The sequence below is a fragment of the Mesoplodon mirus genome (genome assembly GCF_964341445.2).
Source record: "Mesoplodon mirus genome assembly, chromosome: 11".
Classification (NCBI taxonomy): Eukaryota; Metazoa; Chordata; class Mammalia; order Artiodactyla; family Ziphiidae; genus Mesoplodon; species Mesoplodon mirus.
In genome coordinates, this window is record NC_138987.1 from 29,958,831 (window position 1) to 29,979,694 (window position 20,864).

The window sequence follows — 20,864 nt, forward strand, 5'->3', positions numbered from 1 at the left end:
AGCCCTCTCCCTTCTCTCTCTCTCTCCTCTTTTCTTCTTTCTCTGTTCTCCTTTCTCTTTCTGCCTTTTCCTTTTCTTCTTTATCCTTCCGTCCTTGCACTCTCTGCGTCTCTTTCTCCTTCTCCCCTCCTTCCTCCCTTCCTCCCTGGGCAGCTCTAGCACAGGGGACCCCCAAACATCAGGACTTTTGGGGGGCGCCTGTGCTGTCCATGGGAAGAGCATGCATTGTGGGTTACTGGAGGAACCCGACATGGATTCCACAGGTTAGTCCTACTGGTGGGGGTTGGGGGGAGACATTGGGAGGGAAAGAAGAGGTAGAAGGGGAACTTCAGCAAGAGTCGCAAAAAGTTCAGCAGGGTCAACTTGACAGCGAAACCCCAGGAAATAACGGAGCCTGCAGAAGTTTTCAATCCCATGCGATGTGCGATGTCTGTAAGCGGATGCGTGGAAGTGTGCGCGTGTGACTGTGTGTGTAAATGTGTGTGCGCGCGCGCGCTAAGGAGCGCGCTTTTGCTAGCCCCGGACACAAAGTTATGTAAAGATTCGCTGGCTCGCGGCGAGCTCGAGGTGCCACTTGCAGAAACTTTGCGAGCCGACCGCCCCCTCCCGGGCCCGGCTCCTCCCCCGGTTTGGGGGCCCCGGAATAGCGGTGCGCTCTGGAGCTGGTGGCTAGGGCCAGGAAGCCGAGCGGAACGCCCCAGAGGCGGGGGAGGGCGACGGCTCCGCACAGCGCCGGGGAGGTGGGGACAGAGGCTCCGACTGGTGGAGATGCGCAGCTGGAGGGAGTGGCGGCGGCGAACCCGGTGGTCCTGGGGAATCCGCGCCCGGTCTGGAGGAGGGAGCCCCGGGCCGTCCGAGGCGGGGTGTAGCCTCCTTGCCCGGAAGGGGCACCAGACGATGCGCTCTGCTTGGGGATTGTAATTCTGCTGAAGGGAGGACAAGACGCTGAGCGGCTGGCGAGGCCTGGCGTCTGGGTCTGCAAACTGCTCGGCACTTTGGGGTCTGTTGGCTGTGGGCATCAGGTTTTGGGGTTGTGGCCGTCCGTAACAACAGAGAAAGCAAGCCAAGGAATCTCTTACAACGAAAAAGCCCAGCGTCTCGGTTCTTTCTCCAGTAGAGTCTTCGCCACCTCCCAGTTCTAGCGCCTTTGAAGAGCCGCCAAACTTCTAGATCAGAGTTATGCTCCCTATGCCCTTTTCAGGTGAAAGAAATTCTCTGGAAGTTCACCTCCTCCCCCAGCCGCAGTCTTCCAACCAGTGCAGTCCTATCCCGGCTTGGTTGCAGCCTTGGAGTTTCTTGGGGAGAGGCAGAAACAGGGCAGTGAGAGCAGCCTGGGCCGAGGCAGCAGCTTGACGCGATGCTTGAGGGGATGCCTACGAGCATCCGCTGCTGGACTTTGCAGCGCGGAGCAACAAGTGCCTTCCAGCCTCTGCCATCCCCTAACACACGCGCGACTCCTCCCTGAGCAAATAAACACCACACGATTGTTTCCCCATCTCCACTCTGAAGCAGGCTGGAAATGGATGTGGGGTGGGAGTAGGGGTCATCCGGGCATTGCCCCTGATGGTCTTTCTTCCATCCTTGCAGAAAGATTTCCAGCCTCTCCTGGCTTCTGCTGGGGCCCTGGTGGACAAGACGCCCACCCCCTCTGGCCAGGGGTATCTTTGATTTTCCAGGGTAATTGTCTATCTCTGATCTCAAGAGCTAAGTCCTTCTCCACTACGCTCCCCCGAGTGGGTGTGGGTCCCCTGGGAGTGGCGAAAGGCTGAGCCCCGAAGAACTCCTTACTATGTGCAATGACAAATGAAGGTAAGGAGAGGAGTCGCCTGCCGCCCGCCCGGCTGCGAGTGCGCGGCCAGCCCTGCTGGATCCTCTCCACTGGCGGTAAAGAGGGCGCCCAGAGAGGGAAAAGAGACCCTCCCTGCATACTGCTATGCCAAGTGTTAATGTCACTACGCACCTCCTGGGCACCCCAACTTTAGAGATGAATATCCTTGAACAAAATTAAACCCATGTCTGCATGGTTTACGACCAAGTATTTGCAAAGGGTTCACGTAGGGACTTGGGGTCTCCACGCCCCACACCAGCCATGGCCCAGCTGGGGGTTTTAGCCACCCCTTCCACACGACTGGAGCTTCTCGGTGCGTTCTGGGGAGAGCTGCGGGGTTGTGGAAACGTTCTGTTTTCTGTCCTCTAGCTAGTGGTCGTGGAGACACCTGGTCATTACTTACAGCAGACACCCCCAACGGGTTCTGAAATCTTTTCTCCCATCCACTCCCCTCCCCTTTTCGAAAATCTGAGACATCCCTAGATCGCCATCCTGAACTCAAAAAGTTCTGGGAAACGGCAGCGTGAAGAAATGACACGAGGCGCACCAGGTGACATTTTCACTCGGGCTTGCAAAACCGACGACAAGGGAAGTGCGGCTCGGCGCGGTCCGGTCCAGGACCTTCCCTCACCTCGCTTCCAGAGAACTTAATCCAATTAGCTTTTCTTTGGAGTTTCCCTTGTTATGTAAAGGTCCTTTCTCCCCGGCTTGCTAAGACCTGCGCTCCTTGGAGCAGTTCGATTCTGCTCCTTTTACGGCAAATTGCGCGCAAATCTTACGGCAGAACCACGAATATTATCGTTTTATTATTTCATTCCGAAAGGGCTGGAACGATCGATTCGCAGCAAGTGCTGGGGCGATGTCCGGAGCGTCCGGGGTCGGAGAGGCCGGCGGGCCAGGCCACCGTCCCCTCCTCTTAAAAGGAAAATCCCCGCAACGTGCCTCGGGCCCGGGAGGACAGTTTTGCAGGGGCCGGGGCTCTAGTGGTCCGCCTGGGGGCCCCTTCAGCGTGACCTGAGGAAACGCGCCCCTTTGTTCCGCGCACCGAGGCGGTAATATATTCTTCGAGTTTTCCCCAAATACTCAACAAGTGTGAGGGCTGAGACAATGCCCCGTCGGAGGAGGCCGGGGAGCCGGCGCGCGCCTCCGGGCGCTGGGCTAGCCCGCCGCCGAGTGCCACAAAGCAGAGCTCCTCTCCCAGGAGGCCCGCAGCGCGGCCGGGCTCGGGGAGGCGGCGGAGGCCGCAGGCGCACGCGTGGGGCGGTCGACGCGCCCTCCGCCCGGTGCGCGGTTTGCAGCTGCGTCGTTGCCGGCTCGCGCCTCAGCCCCGCGCCGCGCAAACTCTGCGCCGAGCCCCGTGTGGCCCGCCCTCCTCACGCGGGCCGCTGCCGGCGCCTACGTGTTCGTGGCCCGTGGCCCGTGGCTCCAATCCCGGCTGCCCTTCCCAGACGATCGTTGCTCAGTTACTCAAGGTACCTGGAAATTTGAGAACGAGGGGCGGGGTGGGGGGAAAGTAGGTAGAGTTTTAGGCCACGGAGAACTTGTGCAAAGTGGGCCGGGGCCAGGTTGGTCGCCTGCGCAACAGAAGGGTTGTTTCTTGTTAAACGGGACGGCGCCTTACAGAGGGGCACTGACGAACCCGACCTGGAAACTTCTGCCTCTACCCGCTTTCCGCCGCGACCCCCAAAACCCAGAGCGGCCAAAGCACCCCTAGAGCCGGATTTGAGCTCCCTGGGCTACAACGGCGGGAAGGCACTCTGGTCTACAGGCCCCCGGCTCAGCACAAGGCCCGACCTGCTCTGAGGGCCCGCAGGTGGGGACCTTCAGTGGCTTTGGCGTGGGGCCGGCGGGGCAGAGAGCGCCCGGGTGGGAGGAGGCCCCGGGCCTAGGAAAGCAGCCGTCTTCTCCAGCCCCGGGACCCGGACTGCGAGCTCGGGGAACAAGGGGTCGGAGCTGTGAACTTTGCCCCCGCGCCCAAATCAGACTGTCTCACGCCCTCCCCGGCCGTCTGTGTGTGTGTGTGTGTGTGTGTGGCCGGTAAAGGGGGCATGCTCGCCCCACCCTCGCCACCTGCCAAGTGCCGACGTCTGGGTTTGGCATCAGGGTCAAGTAAGAGCCGCGTGGTCCCCAGGTCCCCAGTCCGGGTGGCTGCAGCACTAGCCAGCGCGGACGCGGCGTGCAGGCCGGGCTCGGGGAGCCCCGCACGCGACTTGGTGCGGCGGCCCGGGACAACGCGCTTTCCCACCCGGCCTGTAGGTCCTGGAGACCCGGAAAAGTTTGCAGGGGCCGCCCGGCGACTAGGCCCTGGGATTTCCATAGCTGCGCCCGCCCCCCTCCCCAGCGCGTCGCCATGGAGACTGCTGGAAGTTGGTGGTGGAAAACAGACCCAGCGCAAAGCAAAATATTATGAGTGCAGTTGGGGTGACTTCAGGGGGGGCAGGGGACCGGAGGGCATGAGCGGGAGCCAGAGGCAGAGGCCGACAACAAAAGGCCGAGTACGTGGAGGAGAGAGGAGTTTGCACGGGGCCTCCCCGCCGCTGTGTGAGAGCTGGACCATCCTGCTTCCCAGAGGCGCCGAGGTCTCTAATTTCTCTCCAGCAGCTACACCTTTTCTCAGCCCGCCTGCGCGCCCTCTCTCCCACCCCTCCTCCGGGTTCTCGTCCAGCCTCCCTCCCCATCCCGAAGTTAGGCGCCAGCTGGGCAGTGCGCCCGTCCCCCCCCACGAGCCACAGGCTCACCAACGTGAAAGGTTCTGGCTTTTCTTCCCCACGACCCGTGGGTCGCCCCAGATGAATTTCTCATCGCCCCCCCCCCAAATTGGATCTGAAAGGGTAAGGGGTTAGGATAAGGCGGGAAAGATAAGAGAAGGAGGTGCCTGGTCAGAAATCTTGGAGGGGTGGGGAGGGTATTGAAGAGAAGATCCTCCGGATTTTTTTCTCCTTTGTACAGTGGGGAAAGCTCGGGGTTATCATTCTGACTCAGCCACTTGTAATGATACTTTAGGTAAATCTTCTAGCCTTTACAAGATTAATTTTAATTGCCTGTAAAATGAAGGGTAAGACAGCTCACAGACTGGGATTCTCTGACAAGTTAGACGTATCCCTCTTTACGATAGAACCCAGGTTACCAGTATCTGAACTATGATCCACTGCACAATTAGTGACTCTCTCCCCAAACTAATAATATACTAAACTGTTTTTACAAGTCATGCAGGATTTTAAGAGTCAAGAACCTTGAATAACCCCCTTTTAAGGACCTGTAATTGCCTTTCTCAGTTACACCTGAGGTGCGTTCCTTAAGGTGTTAGATTTTATGGGGCTGTACCCGGCGTCAACACTGAAATGCCTCTGGGTGATGAAGTCAACATCACAGGCCCCCACAAATGCTGGATAAGAAGCCACACTGGCCCACGTGGTGAGATTTTGCTGTCAAGACTACACCAGACTTTACCCTCCGTTGCTCAAGCTTTTAGGAAGAGGTGAGGCTCTTCTCACACCTGGCCACCCCTCCTGGTGATATGTGAAGCAGAGGAATCCTTCCCTTCTCCCCAGACTCTGTCGCCTCATCTGTAAATGAACGGATTGGATGTAAAGATTGCCACAGTCTGTCTGAAAGTTTACGACTAATTTACATGCCCGTGTCTGTGATAGCTGCCTGGTACTAGGTTTATAAAGTAGTTCATCACACATTGATCCTCACAAGCACTCTGCGAGAGAGGTATTATTGTGACCTGCATCAGGCACAGGGTTTCACTTCCATTTCCAACACTGCAAAATCGTGATTCTAAGTCAAGTTGATGTGTGTGTTTGCCTTGGTGTCTGTGAAAAAAAAAAAAAAAAAGGCTGAAAAGGTATGGAATGGTGACATCACAAGTTGGACGCCAGACAGTCAGGTCTCCACTTGCATAGACCCCTGAGAGCCTGCCCTGCTTGCTGTACAGGTTACTTGGGACACTCTTCAGCTGCCCCTCCAGGGATGCACGGCTCTGCAGGATGGAAAAGGCGGTGCTGGGGGAGAATCTCTGACGTTGCTTCTCCCCACACCCACTCTATTTGAGATGTCTTTGCAATTTTATCAAGGTTAGGGGAGAGAATAACTCAAAGACAGATAATATGGAGGTGTCAGGTAAAAGTTAAAAAAATTACTTTGGTGAATTATCGGAGGTTTTATTCAGTCTCGCTCACTGAGCACCTGTTGGGTGGCAGAGCCTGGGGATGAATAAGGCCACCGTCCCTACTGTCAAGGACTTTAAAACGTTTTGATGGGGGAAGGCATGGACATATTGAGAGTGGTGAGCGCTACAGGGGACAGAAAAATCGTGTCCCCTTGGGGCCTGGAGGAAAGGATGCTGTCTCTTGTTGAACACCCACCATGTGGCAGCCCCATGAACAGGCACTTTACCACACATTAGCCATTTAAGCCTGACAGCAGTTCTGCGTTGTCCCTTTTTAGGATGAAAGAGGGTCTGGAACTTGCATAGGGTCACAACTTGTACGTGACAGAGCTAGATCGGAGGCCAGACTGGGAAAGCCCGTTCCCTCGCCCCACCCTGCCTGCTTCAGCTGGACACTGGTAGAGCACTAGCCTGGCAGGGCTTGGTGATGACGCCGGCTGCCAGGTGGATTTGAATCCCACTTGGTGAGAAGGGAAATGCATGGATGAGAGTGGAGGAGCAAGGAATGTTGTGTCTTTGAGCGCCAGAGAAAACGTCTCAGAAGTTGTCCTATGATTCTGGATTTGAAGAGGATTTTAAATGATGGCAGTGGTAGGAGGCAGTGCATCGTAAGGGTTGAGTAGAGCATAGGCTTTGGGCAAATTTTAGCTTGTTTCATCCATCCATTCATTCAAGAATTCTATGTGTCTTCTATGTGCCCTGCATTCTGCTAAATGCTGAGCTTTTAAAATGCCATCTCTGCTCCTCTGGAGCATAAATTCTAGACAGACAAACAGATAAACACAGAAATAGATAATCTCAGCCAGTGATACATACTATGAAGAGAAAACACTATCTAGATTAATGAAGATAGAGTGTGGTGATGGAGAGGTTGCTGCCTTTCACAGGGTGCCTTTCTGCCACATGAAGCTGTGTGTCTTTGGTCTGGAAGCTAGATATTGCTGAGCTTCAGTTTTCTTACAGAATTGATAGAACCGTCTGATAGGGCTGTTGTGAGTCTGCAATGCAAAAGTGATAATAAATAACGTATATTCAATACTTACTATATGTTTTCACTTTGCTAAGCATTTTAATTTAAATGCATTATCTAGGTAATTCTTACAACAGCGCTATGAAGAAGGAACTGTTATTGTTTGCAGTTTAAAGAAGGAAACCAACAGGCTCAAAACTGAAAAGTTTCTGAACTCTAGAAGTTGGGCTGTGAGACATACCTTGACTGCACGGGAAGCAAGATCGATCTTAATTGTGTGTGCCAAACTTTCCTGAGACAGAATGCAAGTAATAAATCTAGGATTTTGTTTTCATTTTTAAAGCTAATGTTTGTCAAGTGCCTTTCACATGCCAGGCATGTACTAAGCACTTTAAATTCATTATTAGTTGTATTTTAAAATATATGTTAGGGGTACTATTATTATCCATTCCATTCTATGCAATGGGAAATGGAGGCAGATAAAGGATATCCTTGAAGGGAGTAAGTACCCTAACCTGCAGTGATCCACACTCTTAGTCACAAGGCTATACTGTCTTTCTCTTCTTTTTTGTTTTAGCGAGGGAGAGGGTTGCGTTGGAAAGGACGTCCAATCAAAGTGTATATTATTTTAGCAAAAGCATGCTATTTTCTTCCTGTAAGAAAGCATTAGGATAGTCTTTTATACTGTGAAGGCAAAATTGTAAATTATCGTTGGCAAAAATAGGGACATAAAGGGACACATCTTTACTACAGATGTGAAATGCACTGTAGTCTTCTCAGGGATTCATTTGAAGTTTAGTTACCATTCGCTTTGTGTCTGTGAATGTCTAGGCTTCATTCATGCTCACATACAGACATACCTCAGCCAGAATAAACTAATGAAGCAGAAGCCATTAAGTACTGTGATTATATATGTAGCCTTTTGGTAATTTAACAAACCATATATTAGAGCTAGAAGTCATTCACAGATATGTGTTCCCCTATGGCTTCAGGTAGATGTGGGTGTGCTCTAATGAAAAGAACATGGGCTTTGCTATCAGATAGACCAAGATTTAAATCCCTGCTTGGTCACTTGCTAGCTGTGTGACCCGGGGCAAATGACCTAAGTTCTCAAGCCTCAACTTCCTTCTTTGTGAAAAAATCCACTCTTTACCTTCTAGGGTTCTTAAGAGGATATACTGGGGAGGAGGAGGTTGTTGGGTGAAATAAGTGAAGGGGATTAAGAAGTGCAAGCTCTGGTTATAAAACAAATAAGTCACAGGGATGTACTGTAACAGCATAAGGAATATAGTCAATAATGCTGTAATAATTTTGTGTGGTGACAGATGGTTACTGGACTTGTCGTGGTGATTGTGTGGTAATGTATTTGTCGGATCACTATGTTGTACACTTGAAACTAACATAATATTGTGTGTCGACTATACTTCAATAAGAACAAAAAGAGGATATAATGAGATTGTGCACTTTAAGTTAAGCCTGGCTCCTAGAAATTGCTCAGTAAATGGCAGACCTTACTATGATTGAAAATAATTATCTGGCCTTCCTGTGCCAAATCCTGGGTGTCTAGTTGGGAAAAGGGGATAATAATGCTGAAAAAAATTTAGATTGTTTCAGCATATCTAGATGTTTTCTGTACTACGTAGACATAGTCTCAATTCTCATGTCAAGATAAATCATTCTCTTCTAAAAGGTTTTAGGCTGAGGGATTCATGTCATTTTCGTTTCTCTACCTTTCCCATGAACAAGGCATTTTATGTGCTTCTGTTTGCCATGGTTTCACCCTTGCGTTTTCCAGTTTGTTAAAGGAAGTGGAAAATGTGTCTTTGTAGAGGCAACACCTGTTGACTGGGATTTGAATCCTGCAAGAAAGGTAGTTCCATGGAGCTCTCGGAGGAGACGTATGGTGCACACCTCTGATGAAGACCCCTGCACAACCCCTGACGCCCTCCCAGTTCTAGAACGTGATGGCCCCCGTTCTCCATCCACTGCCCTCCCCCCACTGCCCAATACGTGTAGGCATCACTGTTTTATTAAAGACTGAACCATTTTACACTTGACTTTCAAGAGGGGAAACCAGTTTCAAGTGAGTCTTTCTCTGAAACTCGTTTTAGCAGGAAACTCGTTTAGTTCTTTGGCCTTTCTTGCATATTTTTCTAACGTGAGGAGAAAATGTCCATTTGTTCCGTTTCTGTCTTTATAACTTGATTTTATCTACATTGTGGTTTGGGGGTTTTTGAAATATTAACAGCTTTCTTTAAGAGAGAGAAAGATCATAAAAAGCAGAAAAGAAAGAATGAAATTCAGCCCTTCTGTTTTCAGTTGAATAGGATCTGAATTTAGGCAACCAGGGCTGAATTACCTGTGCCAGTAGATTACGTGGTTTCTGTGCTCAGATCTGATCCTCAGAGCAGAATTTCTTTAAAATAGGCATATAATTTCCACTTTTGTGGTTGGTTAATCCTCAATAAAATGTAAAAGCATAATCTTCCTCTGAGCAATCAATAATTATTAGTAGACAGGTGAACCTTGACGTGTTGGGTTTATATTGTTGTGATTGTTTTGCTTTAATTCAAGGGGATAATAAGAAAGCCTTTGAAAAGGCTTCAACCCAGTGAAGGTTAGTTAGGGCTTAGTGCCCTGCGTGTTTTCTGACTACCCAATTGTGCTAAAGGTCAGCATTGTTTAGACGCAGCCTAAGTGAGATTGATGAATATAGCAGATTTTTATTTAATTGGAAGGGAGAATTACTACTTCATAAGCAAGGATCTCCTGAAAACATCATGTTGGAGAAAAATGCAGTATCAGTGAACATGAGTGAACTACTCCTGAACTAGATTTTGAACTGTCATTTGAATAATCTAAAGAGTGATTAGTGATTGCTAATTATACCACCAGCCACCAATTTTTGAGGCACGAATGCATTTCGTGGAGAGACTTATGTTAACACGTTTGTTTTGAATCTTGTGACGGCTCTGAAGTCATTTCAAGCTAATATTAGACTTCTGAAGAAGGAGGCGTTTCTCTGAATGTTACAATTACAGAATTTATAATTTTTTTTAAAAAGCAGGGGTGATATTTGAGCTCCACATCATCTTTTTTCTGAACGATGAGTCTAAATTTGGGGGTGTTGATACATGTGATGTATTTATAGTTTGTGAACTGGTTCTCAGAGCTCATGGGTAGGTGAAATTCCTATTGAAGTTGTTGGGGTTTTATAAAGTTCCGGAAATGGGCCCGTGGCATAAACGCAGATCTGTTTATGGTGGAATTGATTGATCACTTTAAATATTTCGCTGTGTTTTCTTTGTGGTGTTCAGTTCCACTGCTGGTAACAAATGTGGAGTGGGGGCAGGGGGAGAATTTGGGTGCCTCTATAAGTTCTTTGTTCTACGGAAAAGAAAATCAAGTAATTTTGTATCATTCTTACATGGCTACATAAAAAGCTAAAATTTCTGTTTCTAGGAGTTTTTTTTTTTCTTTTACTTGAGGGCTCCTTTTACAAAAACAAAAGTTTCTCCACAAAGCATTATTAGACATCATAAAAAAAATAAATAACTTTGGCTGAGAAAGCCCTGGGAGTTTACAAGGGAGGAAGATCCCAGAGGGCTTCAGGCCCTCAGTTAAAATGTGAAAACTTTTAAGCATTGGAAAGAAGATTTCTAAAGCGTTGAGCTGTTGTTGCGAGAGGGCCGTTGGTCTCCGTGAACTTTTATTTTCAACTCAGTGGGCAGAGTTTTTGAGGTTGCTGTGGGTTGGGTAGGGGACCTTTTCAGAAATGCCAGGCTTTTAGAAAAAAAAAAACACAGCTTTTCTTCTAATCAAGTCTCCGTTTTAAAGTTTGAAAACTTTGCTGTGATTAGAAGAATGAATTATTTGTCTGCTTCGTTGGGGTTTCCTCCGGGTGCCCAGGCTGCAGGGCATTCTCCGCCTGGGCTACCTTGCAGGGCACTGCTGAGGAGGCACTGGGAGCGGGGAGAGCTGCCTGCCTGGACCTGGTCTCACCCGCAACAGGCGTGAGCCTCACTCAGGCTGGTTGAGCCCCGAGCATAGCAGGGAAAGCGTGCAGGGCAGAGAGGTCCAGAGGGGTCCAGAGAGATCCGAGAGATGAGGAGCCTGAAAAAAGGATTCCCTGTGGGTCTGCGTTCTGTTCAGAGTTTTTCTTGGTATTGAGACATACGTAAAAAAGAAGAAGAAAGGAAAAAAACACCAAAGCCGTATGATTGTACATAGTACCTGGAGACTATATATTGATTGTTTTTGAGAAGGAAAGAATGAAAGAAAAGGAGATGAAGAGAGAAAGAAAGGAAAGAAGGAAGGAAGGAGGCAAGGGAGGAAGGCAAGGACAGAGGGAGGATGGGAGAGAAGGAGGGAGCTACCCGAGTTATTTTGGTAATTGATGGCAGGCTGCCTTAATGCATTATTTTCAAAATTATTAGTTGCTTTTTTTAAATCAAGTGACTCCCCTTTTGAAATCGGGTAGCAGATTAATAACATTTATCATCTTTTCCAATCACTGTGCTAAATGCTTACACATGTTAACTCATTTAATTCTCATACCCAACCGATGGCATTATTTTCCCCATCTTACAGAAGAGGAAACCGAGGTGCAGAGAGCCTAGGTAACATGTCCAGGCCAACTGGCTAGTGTCAAATGAGGGTTTGAGCACAGATTATTCTGATTTCAAAGCCAGGCTGCCTCCTTGCCTCCTAAGACCTGGAGTTAGAAGGGGGACCTCAGAGATGTCCATCCTAGCTCCCCTGCTCTACGATATAACGAAGTTCAGGAGGTCAATTCACCCCTAACCCTGGGGGAGATGGCCGCTCATGCTGCAGTTCTCTGGAGCACACTGTCATGGGTGTCAGTGTGCTTCTGGCTGTCATGGGCACCTGGATGTGACTTTGGCAGCAGACTGCTGACTGAGGACACCCACGGGGGCTCCTTCCTGTGGGGGCACCTTCATGTCAGGTGTTCCTTTCATCTCTAATTGTTCTCAGAGCTTCTGAGTTCAACCTGGCACCACCACTGGGGAGGTGTCCCCCGCCTGCCAGTTACTCTGGCAAATTTGACATCTTCTATCATCAAAGGCTTCATACCTATTTACTTACAGACATGATTTTCCTTACAGTAGGTTAAGCATAAAAACCTTGGGTGTTAAAATAACAGCCCCTTCCATTGCATAGCATGTCAGTTTGCAATCACTGTTACAATCATTTTTCAAAATATTTATTTATTCATTTATTTATTCATTCATTTATTTATGGCTGTGTTGGGTGTTTGTTGTTGCACATGGGCTTTCTCTAGTTGCGGCGTGCAGGGGCTACTCTTTGTTGCGGTGCGCAGGCTTCTCATTGTGGTGGCTTCTCTTGTTACGGAGCATGGGCTCTAGGTGCACGGGCTTCAGTAGTTGTGGCATGCAGGCTCAGTAGTTGTGGCATATGGGCTTAGTTGCTCCGCAGCATGTGGGATCTTCCCAGACCAGGGCTCGAACCCGTGTCCCCTGCATTGGCAGGTGGATTCTTAACCACTGCGCCACCAGGGAAGTCCACTGATACAATCATTAATAGCAGGGAGTTTTCAATCGCTGATACAAACACTAACTGCTCTGGCTATAGAATCCCATAGACTTAGTGAGAACCGGCTTTGCCATGGGCTAGATGTATGAATTCAGCAAGTCACGTGACCTCTCTGAGCCTCAGTTTGCTGGATAGTAAAGTGGGATCATGCAGAGTACCTACCTTAGAGGGTCTTGTGAGGATTAAACGAACTAATGCATATAAAGGGGTCCACACAGGGCCTTGGCATGTTGTAAAAGCTCAATAAACAGAAGGTGCTTCGAGCACTTGCTTCTCCTTGTGTCCCCCTAGTAGCTTCCAAGACCTGCCTTCTCCCCATTCCCCTTTCTGCCCCTTCCCCCAGGACTGCATAGGAGAAGAAAACATTTTATACAACACTTCCACTGTGTTCAGTCTTTTCAATACATAACCTCATAAACCTGTGATCTGGGCAGGATCATTCCCATCTTATACTTAGTGAAACTGCCACTCTGTGGGACTCAGTCACTGTATGTGCATTGGTTCGTACAGCGAGAGTATCCGAACTGAGGTTGTTATGGCACCAAAGCTGGTCCTGCTTTCTTTTTTCTTTTCTTTTTTTTGTGGTACGCGGGCCTCTCACTGCTGTGGCCTCTCCTGCCGCGGAGCACAGGCTCCGGACACGCAGGCTCAGCGGCCAGGGCTCACGGGCCCAGCCGCTCCGTGGCATGTGGGATCCTCCCGGACCAGGGCACGATCCCTTGTCCCCTGCATCGGCAGGCGGACTCTCAACCACTGCGCCACCAGGGAAGCCTGGTCCTGCTTTCTTAAACCAGGCCATCGCCATACCAGTTAAAAACATGCGGCTGTAATGAAGGTGTGGGTGGTTTCCCTTCCACGTAGACCTCTGACTGTCTGAACTCTGCCTCACGGTGCTCTTATCCACGTGGGCCTCAAGTGCACAGACTTCCAATCCTCGTTTTCATTGTTTACTTGATGCTTCTTCCTTTGTTTCTCAATATTTCCACCTGTGTCGTTATTCTCTGTGCTTAGCACAGTGCAAAGCATCTTCCAGAGTGTCTCACACAAGTCAGTGCTTGATGAGTATTTACTTAAGATATAAATCCATTCCTCCTTCATATTCTGAGGAATGCTGCACCTCTTTGCCTGCTTTCTAGGAAGCCTGGCTCAAGGCTCCATGCAAGCAAGTCCTTGATAGATTAACTGCAGATGAACTGACACTCTTGAGCCCCTGTGAGCCAGGCATGGTGCTGGTGCTTCATTCATTTCTTTCTTTCCCTCCCTCCTCTCAGCCCTTCCTCTTCTCTCCTCATTGATCTGCTCTTCTGTGCCAAGCACCGTCCTAAGTGTGGGCAATAAGGTACAGTCAGCTCTTAAGGAGCTTATATTATTTTTCCTAATCCTCATAGTAACCTCATGGGGTAAGTATTTTTAATATAGGAAGAAAATTGAGGTCCATGAGGTTAAGTAATTTGCCCAGGGTTGCAGAATTTTCTTGGTCCCTTGTAAGGGGAGGATTAGAATTAGTGTCCTGCCGGCTCCCAAGGCCATGCACCAAGAGATCCAAGAATCAAACAGAAAGAATGATAACAGGAAGAACTAAAGAGTAATTCCTGGGAGGTGGGCATGATATAAAAATTATAATAGCTAAGACTTCTATAGTGCTTACCATGTAAATATTCTCTGTGCCTTATTCACTTAATTCTCATACAAACCCCATGAGATGCTATTATTACCACTCCCATTTTGCAGATTAAAAAAAATTGGGGCTCAAGGAGGTTGAGTTGCTCACCCAAGGTCATACTTCAAGGAAGTCAGACCTGAACCTGGCAGTTGAGCTCCACAATCTGTGTTCTTAACTACTACATTGTTATTCAAACAAACCAAAACAGTGCCTTAGTCACAAACAGGTGCCTGGGACTCACAGCGGTTCCATGTATTTAGAACGTGCTCTGTGCCAGTCACTGTGCTATAAGTAATTTCCATGCATTTGTTCACTACAATCTCACACCACTAAGATGAGGTAGGCACATTATTATTACATTTTACACAAGGGGACACTGAGGTTTAGAGAATTTGCCTAAAGTCATTTCACTAGTAAGTACTAAGGCTGTAATTCAGACCATTCGTCTGTAGCTAGTTACGAAGCCCACAGGCTTACTCTTCCTTCTCCTAGGTGATTCTCAGGAAATGATCCAAATGAAAGAAAACATTACATGCACCAAGTTGTCCATTAAAACATTGTAAAAAATAGGAACATTAGCTCAGTGGAACACTGAGCATGTACTAAACAATGATGAACGTGAGGACTGTAGCAACAGAGGGGAAATCTCCATGCTAGAAGGTTGAGAGGAAAAGGAATAGAAATTGTACATTCCCTGAGATTACAGTTCACATATGTGCACAGGTGCTCATGAGGCTGGGGAGCAGTGCAGAAAAAGGACACGTAGTTCACACGTTAGAGGGGTGGGATTGTGGGTCAATATGTTTCTCTTTTCAACATTAAAAAGTATAATTTATTCGATAGATTAACACAGGAAAGAAAAAAGTGCTTTGCTTAACAGAAGGATATTTTGTTGATTTATCTCAAAAGTGCAGGTTAGTTTGAAGTTTCTTTGGTTCCGGCAGCCAGGAGTGCCTGACTCCTGAGTTTTCGGAGGGGGAATCCACATTCCTCTAATACAGGGGGTGAGAAGAAATGCAGAAGAGGTAAACAAACAAACAAAAACCTAGGAAAGGCAGTGATGTCAAGAATCAGATAATACCAGATGATGTGCACAGCGAGTAGCCTTGGCTCCAGTGATCTTTTTCAGATTTTCTATGTTTTAATAATATTGTAATAATAGCAATAGAAACAAAGAAAAAGTCTGCCAACATTGGGTAAGGGTAGGTATGCCCCCCGCCCCGAGAAGTGGAGGGGAAATGAAATTTTTACAACCTGGTTATGCAATTATGTACATTAACTCTGGTGTTCCCAGAGATATCTTCAGAGCAGAGATTTGCTTTTACATTGAATTTATCTTCGACAGGAGATGGCACTGAACACCTTAGCTTTAATTTTCTCTAGTCTCTGGAGACTGTTGGTGAGTTCATGATCTGTGAAATATCAGCATTGGTGCACCTTCAGGGTTCCATCGCTAATTCTTGTATATTGCAAACAGTGACACCTTAATTAATCTCTTTGCCCACTTTAGAATTTTCTATATTGAGTTTTCTTGAAGTAAGAAGGAGCAGTAACATTACTGAGTACATATTGTGTGATTGGTGTTATTTTATTTTATTTTATTTTTATTTTTTTTTCTTTTTGCGGTATGCGGGCCTCTCACTGTTGTGGCCTCTCCCGTTGCGGAGCACAGGCTCCGGATGCGCAGGCCCAGCGGCCATGGCTCACGGGCCCAGCCGCTCCGCGGCATATGGGATCCTCCCAGACCGGGGCACGAACCCGTATCCCCTGCATCGGCAGGCGGACTCTCAACCACTGCGCCACCAGGGAGGCCCTGTGATTGGTGTTATTTTAGACACAGCTTAGTGCTCACAATGAGACTTCAAGGCATGTGTAATTGTGGGTATTACAGTATAAGTTAATGGTCAGGTTAGAGTCAGATTCAAACCCTGGCTCAGCTGCTTACTGGCTGTGTGATCTTGGGCAAGTCATTGCTCTGATGATGATGTTGACGAGGATGATGGTACTTCACTGAGAGGCCACGTTCCAGGATGTGTCATTAGTGGACTCACTTGCATCATGCAGTGATTGAGACCCCAGCTGATGAAGAAGAGACATGGGGACACTGGTCACAGGGATCAGCCAGAGGAGTGGATACAGTTAGCTAGAAGGAGGGCAGAGTTCTTATCTTTTCTCATCTCACTCATCTGTTCTGGTTCAAGCATCGAAGACTTAAGACTCTTGCAGTGGCCTCCTACTAGGGGGACATTAAGTCCCAGTTTTCCTGGGACAATCCTGGTTTACACATATGGTCCTGGCAAAATTATTACTAACACTGCTTTTCAGTCTCAGAAACTTCCAGGTTTAGATGATAAATGATATGGTCTCCTGCTTCCCTTTCCCTCTCCACTAAAATTGTGTTTAGCAGCCTCTGATGGAGCTGCCCACAGAACTGATTTGTTTATGCCACAGTCTACTCAAAAACTTTTAGAGGTTCTCAACCATCTACTGAATAGAATCCAGACTCCTTAACCCAGCCCTGAGTACAGAGGCAGGGCTTTTACGTGCACATGCCCGTTAGCATGTTACAGAGTGTTAGTTATACAGGATAGTCTCAGTAAACACATGTTGAATTAACACCTGAATGAATGAGTCCATTCACGCTCAGGCTGCCTGTCAATGTCTTGAGTGTGTCACTCTTCTGCCGGCTTCAGGGACTTTGCATATGCCGTTCCTTCGGCCAGGAACCCTCCTCCCTCTTTTCCCTGGGGTAGTAACACATGTCTTCTTACTCTTTAGCTGTCCGTTTAATGCTACCTCCTCTGAGAAGCTTCCTTGACTCTCACAGATTAGGTCAGACCTTTCTTTTTTTTATTTCTCTCCCCTGGCTTTCTTGGTAATTATGTCTCTATTTGTGTGATTATTGAATAGCTGACTTCTGCACTAAACTCTGACCTTCCATGAAGACAGAAACTGTCTTGTTCCCTGCTATGTCCCTACTGTATAGCTCAGTGCCTGCAACATGCTACCACATAAATAGTTGATAAACGGACAGTGGGATAAATGAATGTAAGTCCCCTCACAGGCTGCCCTTTCTGAGCCAGTGCAGTTCATGTCACCTGGTTAAAGCCTTCCAATAGCGTCTTGGCACACTTGGAATAGATGTGAAGTTCTTACTCTGGCCAGCGAACTTCGGGCCCTTCCTAACTTTCTGCCCTCAGTTCGCACTGCCCTCAGTTCGCACTGCCCTCCCCCGTCCTTCCTCTCCTCCACCATACTGGTTTCCTGGCTCTTCCTCACACCCTCCAAGCCCACTCCCACCTTGGGCCTTTGCAGTTGCCTCAACATCACCTCCTCCGAGAGGCCCTCAGTGTCCCTGCCACCTAAAACAGCACCCCACTCTCTCTCTATCCCATTCCAGGGCTTCGTTTCTTTGGAACACTCATCATGCGCTAAGTCATCTTGCTTATTTGTTTTTGTCTGTCTCCACCACGGAATATAAGCTCCCTGAGAGCAGGGACCTTGCCTGCCATGTTCATCACTAGATCCTCAGAGCCTGGCAAACAGTTGGCACTAAATCACTGTTTGGTGGGCGAGGGAAGGAATAAAAGCAGCGGCAGCGTGGGGCTGCCCCTTGGAGGCAGGGCAGGGACCCTTTCCTGGAACCCAGCAGCCCCTGGGGCGGGGCCTGTGGGGTCGCCATGGCAACCCACCGACCTGAGGTACCTCCTGGAGAGGCCACAGCTGCCCGCCTCCTGGGCCCACTTTGCACAGCTTCCTGTGTGTCACCACCACCACGGAGAGTCCCGGGGAGAGAGAGGAAAAGCAGCATCCTGGTGCGTGGGGGGACGGGAGCAGGCCCCGGTGGCGTGGTTCTCCTGATAATGAGCAGGGCCTGGGGGAGGGGACACCGGGGTGTGCTCTGGCACCTCCAGAGGGACCTGGGGCCCCGTCCTCCCTTGGTAGCTGCGAGTGTGGCATGTCAGCTCTTTCATGTAGCATTTCTAAAGCTGCAGGTTCCTAAAATAGGCCTCAGCACAGCGCCCCAAAAGACTGTTGATATAAAGAGGATGAATAACGCCTTCTATTAAAACCCAGTGACACTTTATAAGTCAGGCGGTGTTTTCTTCAGGTATTGCATAAGTCAAAACTCCCTGTTCTCATCCAGTTCCTCAGAAACAAAGCTCATCGTGTTACTCCCCCACTGCTTAAAAATCATGGCTGGCTCCCAGCTGCCTGCAGGCTTCTTGGCCTGGTGGGTGAGGCCTTTGCAATCTGCTCCTAATGGAATCTCCCACTTGTCTCCCACCACTCTCTGGGTCACAGGTCAGTGGGCTCTTCACCTTTCTCAGAACCCATCTTGTGCCTTTGTCTGCAACGGTGGCCCTCTTCCCCGGAATGCTCTTCTCTCCTCCTTGGTCTGGCAGATGCCGACTCCTTTAAGGACCAGCTGAAATGCCTCCCCCCCCACCCCGCTCTGTGAAGCAGCCAGGACGAGCTGGAAGCACCTTACTGTAATCTAGACGTACTCCTGGTTACCTGCTGGCTTAGCAAGGCAGGGTGCCATGGTGACAGCAAACAGCTTTGGGGTCAGACAAACCTGTGGTGGTGACATCACCTAGCTTCTCTGAGACTTTCCTCTTCACAGATCGGAGTTGTTCAGGTCTCTGTTTCAGAGCTGCTGGAGGTGAGCAGAGGTGAAGCAGAGTGACCAGCATGGAGAGGACGCTCAGTAAATGCTAGATGTCACCATTGCCGTCTGTCCCCATCATGGCTGTGAGCACCTGCTGGAGAGAGACCATGCTTTCCTCATCTTCCCACAAAGCCAAGCATGCTAAGTGCCTCACCCGTATCATTTCAGTTAATCTTTGGAGAAACCTGGGAGGCAGGGCTTTAGGAAGGTTCCAGAACCATCTCAGTGTTACATAGCTAGTGAGTAGCAGGTCTGGGATTTGAAATCCAGTTGTTCTAACCCCAGGCCCCACATTCTTCCTGGCCTGCCTCTGTTTTCTCTTTCATCTTGTACTGTCTCCCCCATGGCCACTCCACATCAGCCCCCGGGCCTTCTTCCAGTTCTTTAAATAGGTCACACGTGACCCCACCTCAGAGCCTTTGCCTTTGTGGTCTCCGCTGTCAGAACTTCCGAAGGCCTTTTTTGCTCCCTCACCACACTCGGTCTCTGCTCAAATGCTGTTTCTTCCCAGAGGCCTTCCTGGGTAGGATCCCCCCGTCCACTATTCTCTGTTCCTTCGTTCTGCTTTGCTTCATCACAGCCATCACCACCAGCTCTGTGCCCGACCCTGCTCCAGGCTCTTGGGAACTAAGTGCTGAACAAGATACTCAAGGTTGTTAGAACATACAGTTTTAAGAGTGGGGGAAATCAATAATAAAAAAAGAATACATAAGCAACCAAGATACTTTCAGGTCCTGAGACCCTGGTCCATCAGAGATATCCTGCTGTACTATATTGGCTTCCTATTAAATAGCTTTTGTCCATCTCTTCTGTTAGAACTTTACACTGAAGACACTTGATAACTATATATTTGCAGATTGAATGCACAGAGGGATGAGAGAGAACAACTAGCCTGTGCCCAGTAGGATGCAGCAGGAAGAATAAGCATAGGCTTTGGAGACTGAAGATCTGGGTTTGAATTCTGAGCCTAGCACCTTTGAACTGTGTGACCTTGGCCACACCACTGCCAACAAGCCACTGCCATGTTCAGTTTCCTTATCTGTAAAGTGGTGTAAATTTCTGTCTCATGAGGTAGACTGTGACGCTCAGATCAGGTTCTCTGTGTCAGTGTGCTCTGCAAACTTCAAGGATTACCTGCCTTTTGACAACTAAGTTGTCTCCTCCTGCCAGGCCAATATATGTTCATGAAGCACTGCTCTGAGTCTTGGACTGCCTTGGACATGCCACGCCTCCGATACAGCTACTTCCTTGTTGTTTTTGCTGCTGGAAAGGGATCCGAGTCTCCTAGGAAACCCAACAACCATTTATGGCTCATTCTATGAACTTGAGAAAGTCACTTCAAATTGGGGTTTCCAAATCTCCGATATGAAGTGGGGAGGAGTGAAGATTTGCCTCTAAGGAATGGGGAGCCTCTAAGGACTCCTTATAAGATGAAAATCTATAAGGCATTATCTGCATCCTCCTTCCTGCCCACGATCCCAGATGAGTCAGATGAGGGATGCCTTGCAGCCCAGGAGCCTATGCTCACAGCCGTCAGTAAATCCTGTTGGGCACTTAGAGCAAGCTTGGTCCTTACTAAAAGGTCAGGTGGTTTTTATGGATCAAGAATGAGGCAGTTGGGAGCAGGAAGTTATCCAAGTGTGAACTGAGCTCTCCTTCTCCCATGTCCCAGAGCACAGCGCCAATACTGCCACACTGATCACCGCATTAGAACTTTTGCTTCAAGCCTCAGTTTTCATATCAGTAAATAGAGATATTAAGACATACCACATCATATTATTCTGAGGTTTAATTCAGACCACACGTGTGAAAGCTTGAGTAGTATCTGGCACACAGTAGGAACTTACTGTTGTTTTTTGAAGAAAGTAATATATTCAACAACATGTATTTACTGCACAATATCTGTGGGGCTAGGCACAGTGCCAGACACTGGGGACAGGTGAACAAAGATGACAGGGTGCCTGCACTTATGAGCTGATGGAG

The 20,864-nt window shown here is 48.7% G+C and overlaps 1 protein-coding gene across 1 annotated transcript in view; it reads left to right on the plus strand.

Moving 5' to 3' along the window:
• Positions 1–203: 203 nt before the first annotated feature.
• RFX4 (regulatory factor X4) overlaps positions 204–20,864 on the plus strand; it is a gene marked incomplete at both ends in the record, with an annotated part of 171,482 nt that continues 150,821 nt past the window's right edge. Inside the window, one exon of the mRNA XM_082636573.1 lies at positions 204–263. Coding sequence (XP_082492699.1) covers positions 221–263 — 43 coding nt within the window. The remainder of the gene's footprint in view (positions 264–20,864) is intronic.